General features: G+C 44.4%; 1 protein-coding gene across 4 annotated transcripts in view; it reads left to right on the plus strand.

The window, feature by feature from the left end:
• Nucleotides 1-5,659, plus strand: part of LOC106581151 (cell adhesion molecule 1-like) — a 160,829-nt gene extending 155,170 nt beyond the window's left edge. For all 4 annotated transcript variants that reach the window (XM_014163007.2, XM_014163006.2, XM_014163008.2 and 1 more), the window contains 2 exons: nt 3,141-3,269; nt 3,444-5,659. In XM_014163007.2, the coding sequence (XP_014018482.1) occupies nt 3,141-3,269; nt 3,444-3,562 (248 nt within the window). In that variant the 3' untranslated portion in view covers nt 3,563-5,659. The remainder of the gene's footprint in view (nt 1-3,140; nt 3,270-3,443) is intronic.
• The last annotated feature ends 341 nt before the right edge of the window (nt 5,660-6,000 follow it).

A 6,000-nucleotide genomic window follows, 5' to 3' on the forward strand; every position in this document is an offset into this window, starting at 1 on the left:
GCATGTCACAGCTCCCCAGCCACATCCTGTCAGGACCGAGGTGTGGGCATGTCACAGCTCCCCAGCCACATCCTGTCAGGACCGAGGTGTGGGCATGTCACAGTTCCCCAGCCACATCCTGTCAGGACCAAGGTGTGGGCATGTCACAGCTCCCCAGCCACATCCTGTCAGGACCAAGGTGTGGGCATGTCACAGCTCCCCCAGCCACATCCTGTCAGGACCGAGGTGTGGGCATGTCATATTTCCCCCAGCCACATCCTGTCAGGACCGAGTTGTGGGCACGTCACAGCTCCCCAGCCACATCCTGTCAGGACCAAGGTGTGGGCATGTCACAGCTCCCCAGCCACATCATGTCAGGACCGAGTTGTGGGCATGTCACAGCTCCCCAGCCACATCCTGTCAGGACCGAGGTGTGGGCATGTCACAGCTCCCCAGCCACATCCTGTCAGGACCGAGGTGTGGGCATGTCATATTTCCCCCAGCCACATCCTGTCAGGACCGAGTTGTGGGCATGTCACAGCTTCCCAGCCACATCCTGTCAGGACCAAGGTGTGGGCATGTCACAGCTCCCCAGCCACATCCTGTCAGGACCGAGGTGTGGGCATGTCACAGCTCCCCAGCCACATCCTGTCAGGACCAAGGTGTGGGCATGTCACAGCTCCCCCAGCCACATCCTGTCAGGACCGAGGTGTGGGCATGTCACAGCTCCCCCAGCCACATCCTGTCAGGACCAAGGTGTGGGCATGTCACAGCTCCCCCAGCCACATCCTGTCAGGACCAAGGTGTGGGCATGTCACAGCTCCCCAGCCACATCCTGTCAGGACCGAGGTGTGGGCATGTCACAGCTCCCCAGCCACATCCTGTCAGGACCGAGGTGTGGGCATGTCATATTTCCCCCAGCTACATCCTGTCAGGACCGAGGTGTGGGCATGTCACAGCAGGACTATGTGGGAGGGAAAGGCCGAATGTTAGACCAAATCCATATTATAAACATTATCAAAATTCAATTTAGTTTATGTGCAAGGCAATAAAGGGCCGCTAATGTGGTTCTGAACTAAAATGCAGAACCATTGAATGACTCCAGACAAGGCAACAGTGTGGGATGGTTCTGTTACAGATCTGTTTTCATCTAGCCATTGGACATTAGAGATGGGTTATAGATTTTACAGTCCCCCAGCTGATATTTTGTGATACCTTTTAGGTACGTTCAATGCTTTAGAAGGGCCCACTTCTTTGTGTGAAAATAAACCAGCTCCATTTCCCCCTCTGTGTGCTGTGGCAGGCTGGTTGTGCTCCCAGACGTTTGTCTGGTTCAGGTGTCAAATGGAAGGTGCTGGGGGGTGAGGTGAGGGTGGGGGTGAGGCGGGGCGAGGGAGGGAGGGAGGGGACGTGACAAGGCTCCTCGGCTCAGTCCATTTAGCGTGTTGATGTTCATTAGCATGGAGCATGGGCCCTTCCCTCTCCTCAGGGAGCATGCTGTGCTGTGCTGTGCTACCAGATGTCCCTGCTACTGGAAACAAACAGCTCTGCTCTGCTCAGCTCATCCTGCCTGAGATACAACCAGCAGCAGCAGATAACACTCTAGTCTGTGTCTACAGTATGTGAGCTCTGCCCCTGCTTGGTGGAGGTAAATCCATTTTGAAGAGGAAATGGCAATGAAGTGTGTCTTTACTCTCTATTCAAGTTAAGGATGTGTCAGACATTTTCGGCTTTTATCATTCGCATTCAGAAAGAAAGTCCTTTCTCCTAATCATAATCTTTATTCAAAACCATCCAATTTCAGTTCATGATTGGAGGGGACTGATGGGAAATGGAGTCTCTCCTTCAGGCAGTAAAGTAACACCCCTTCTCTCACCTCTCCTCTTCACTCCTGACACAGATCCCCACACTTAATCTGTAGACCTCGAGTGCCGAAAATTTGGAAAGTTTGGAGATTTAATGCCTTACCGTTTTCTTTTGTAGCTAGCAGATGTATAAATCTCACTAAACAGTATTCAGTGGACTAAACAGTGGACATTGATCCACTGTGGGTTCCTGGGGTGGGAAATGTATTTCTGTGACAGGGGACAGCACACCGGGACAGATTTATTATGTGCTTGTGTCTACTCTCTATGATTGAGGTCTATAACTTCCTGATATTACCTCTTAAATCAGAGTATATTTTACAGTTCCCTGGAATGTTTCTGTTTAAATTGTGGGGTATGTCAAGTATATCATTTTTATGGAACAGTCTCTGAACATTTTACACAACCACTTTTTGGAGAGGAGAAGCTCTAGCCTCCCAGAATAAGGAGGTATTTGGAATTATGATACAGTGTCATAGAGTTCGCCAGATTTCATTCTATTTTAAAGCAGAGAGAACAAATGCATTGACATGATACATATCCTGTTGTGAATGTCCATTGCCACACACAGATAATCACTTGTAAATGACATAGATAGAGATAGGCAAAGATTGAGGCCTCATTCACGGCAGTGCAGTATCAGTTTGAATGGCCATGGGGTCTGAAGTTGCCATTATGTCACACATACATATACATTAGACGTGCATTTGGTAGTTTGAATAATATCATTCAGAAATGCAATTCAACTGTATGCAGAAAAAGTAATGAAACCGCAATGAAGGGGGCTATTCTGTTCTACAGCCCATACAGCCACAGTAGGAAGGGAAGAGAAGGTGTGACTGAGTGGGAGGAGGTTAATCATACATTTTAATGTTGATTTGAACTGAAAACACTCCACTGCTTCACGTTGTACAATGCATTGTTGTCCTTCATTGTTGAACAAGACACCTTCAACAGAATAGCTCTAATGGAATTGTATTGAATATGACAGTAGTCACTCTGTATTGAGTCACAGCTCCCTGAGTGGGTCTCTCTTTGACAATGGACATCTATAGAAGGTTCTATGTAGAAGTTGACAAATGTAGTCTTGCTTCATCCCTATATTTCTGGCTCCAAATGTTACCCGATTTCTTAAAGTGTTTGTGACTTTGAGTACACTGTACATTACTATGCTACTGCCGGTCTCCTGCTCTGTGATTTAATCAGAAGGCAGTCACTGCTCTGATAGCTCTGATTGGCTCAAAGAAGGGGTCTGGGGATCATTGTTTTAAGAGGCTGTGATTGGCTTGTTTCCAGACTCCAGAGCTGGCGAGGGGGCGCCACAGAAGATAGACCACGCTGTCATCGGAGGCGTGGTTGCCGTGGTGATGTTCGCTATCCTCTGTGCACTCATCGTCCTGGGGCGCTACTTCGCCAGACACAAAGGTATAACCGCTCACCTGGGTCCCCTGGCTGTTACAATGCTTCCACTGGCTTGAGATGAACTGGTGTACACTATCATTGATAATTCATAGACCTAGAAGTGGACTAGCTGTAGGGATTCATTATCATCAATTTAAGTCCAACAGGGGTGTTCATAAATGTGTTTATTTGTTGCAGGCACCTACTTCACACATGAAGCCAAAGGGGCAGACGACGCAGCAGATGCAGACACGGCCATCATTAATGCAGAGGGGGGACACAACAACACGGAAGAGAAGAAGGAGTACTACATCTAATGTTGAGAGGCCAGGGGGGTGTTATGGTGGGGGGTCCTGTAGGAGCACTAAATCTAACTCTGAATGGGCCGGAGGGGGTGGGGGAGAGGTGGAGGACGAAAGGTGCAGCTGAGGAGGAAAGAGAGGTGGGGAAAGGAGAAGAGAAAAGGAGAGGAATGATGAGAATTGAAGAGGAGAGGAAGATTGGAGTGGATGAGTAGTGGGAGGCTTCATTGCTTCGTCGTGGATTCTCCCATCCAACCTCTCCTGGACTGCTGGGTCCCATTCTGTACAGTTCAATTATTTTACAGACAATTTTGTGCCTTGTTCTATTTCTTTTGTAATTGTTGCCCCCCCCCCCAAACCTGTTGACTCCACCAGTTCCTATTTGCTGCAGTTATCTTTTAGAGGAGATGACACAGCACTTCTTCTCTTGTTGTCCTGCAGCTCCATCTTAGCTTGTGTACCAGGCTTTTAGACGCACCCTCTCTCTCGCTCTCTGTGTCTCTCTCTATGCTGTGTACTGTAGAAGCAGCCAACAATACATTTGAGTAATTTCCAGCTGGAACCTATTATAAACAACTCTTATCAATATCAAACTATACTGTCCCTCTTAACTCAATCATAAATATGACCTCTCCTGCTGTATCAGACATCCTGAAACATCACTTTTATTTTCATTCTGTGGTTAAAAGACTGAAGTTGCTGCCATGGTCATAAGACTTGTTGAGTTGTGTTGTCTTAACTGTTACGCTAAGAGGTTCAAACCCCTTAATGAGGTCACTAGGTGTGGGGTTAAGGTCACAATATGGTTAACTCTGGGTCATCATACTCATACCCTCAATGATCAGTAAATGACCAATGTAATAGTAATGCTTGTACATGTGTGTAAATACAGTGCATATATTACCCAGTATTTTCAACACAGATTCAATTCTAGTTGAAAGAATACTATTCTACAGATAAAACAAGTTAAATTGTGTTATTATATACTGAATTTAATATATTGAATGTATATTTAGAAACCTTACATGGACCTTCAAACCCTATTTTATTGCTGTCTTAGGCCAGGGATCATCATCTAGATTCAGCCGCGGGCCAATTTCTTCATGAGCGGATAGTTGGGGGGCCAGAACATAATAAAAAAAATACTTTTAGACTGCAAATTAACCGCAAGAAGCACAAAAATATTATTAATAATAATAATAATAATAATATTTCACTAAAACATAATAATTTCAAACTTTGTTTACATTTGGGGACATTGCTCTGCATAGAGGGCCGTCTTTTGGATGGGACGTTAAAACAGGTCTCCTGCCTCTGTGGTCATTCAAAATCCCATGGCATTTATTGTAAGAGTAGGGGTGTTCATCTCAGTGTCATGGTTAAATTCCCAACCTGGCCACATTCCATCATGGCCACCTAATCATCCCCCGCATTGCTAATCGGGATCCAATTTTCTAAATTAAAATCACTTGAAGCTGATTTCCTAGAATTGTTATAGTCAGTCTTATGTCCAACAATGAAAATCCACCCCCCCCCCCTCACCAAAATATATATATATATATTTTAATTATTTTTCATTTTATGCTCAGAAAACTTGGGGGGCCAAATAAAACCATCCGCGGGCCAAATTCGGGCCGCAGGCTGCCAGCTGGGGAACCAACCCTTCCTTTAACTAGTCTGTGGGCTCAGGTTGCTATTGAGAGGAATATACTGTAACTCAGTATGAAAAGGGAAGAAAATATGTTACTTTTTCTTTAGATTGAAGATGTTTTAATTGTTATGACATCTAATTAAAACATCTTCTCAGTCTCTATTTTCAAACATTAGCTAGTACACAATTCTGTATGTATTATTTTGACTGACATTGTATATTTTATGGATATTAGGATACACTTTTATATAATTGTTGCGTTACTTAATGTTTTGTTTTCAAATTAGAAATGTAACAGAACACTAATGGTTATTGCTCAATGAGCATTCCTAATGTCTGTGAATAATAAGTTATTGAAGATCCCCTAGAAGTTTTGAATGGGGAATGAGTAGCATGGTTTCCATTTCTGCCATGTTTCCGCTTTTGAAGTAAATATACAGATTGCTGTGGAATCCCTGTAATGCATATTGAAGTTCCTGCTTTTATTTTTCCATGGTGCATTAGTCAATGGATTTATTGGATATATCAGTGTGACTAGCAAAACAGCTCCAAATACATTCATAAAAAAGGACGGCCACTGCCTTACTTTGCTTTTAAATATATCATAGTGGTGACGAAAAAAAAGAGTGAAGGACTAAATTCAGTGCCTTCCTTTATTTAAAGGGTATACAGTACGATGTCAACAGTGTCATACTATATCTTAGTATATGAATCTCTTGCTACCTTACCCCAGTAGTGGTAGTCTCACTCTCTATTCACATGTAACTCATAAAATCAGACAGTACTAAGAACTGGAATATCA

Source organism: Salmo salar, chromosome ssa20 (assembly GCF_905237065.1).
Source record: "Salmo salar chromosome ssa20, Ssal_v3.1, whole genome shotgun sequence".
NCBI classification, from domain to species: Eukaryota; Metazoa; Chordata; class Actinopteri; order Salmoniformes; family Salmonidae; genus Salmo; species Salmo salar.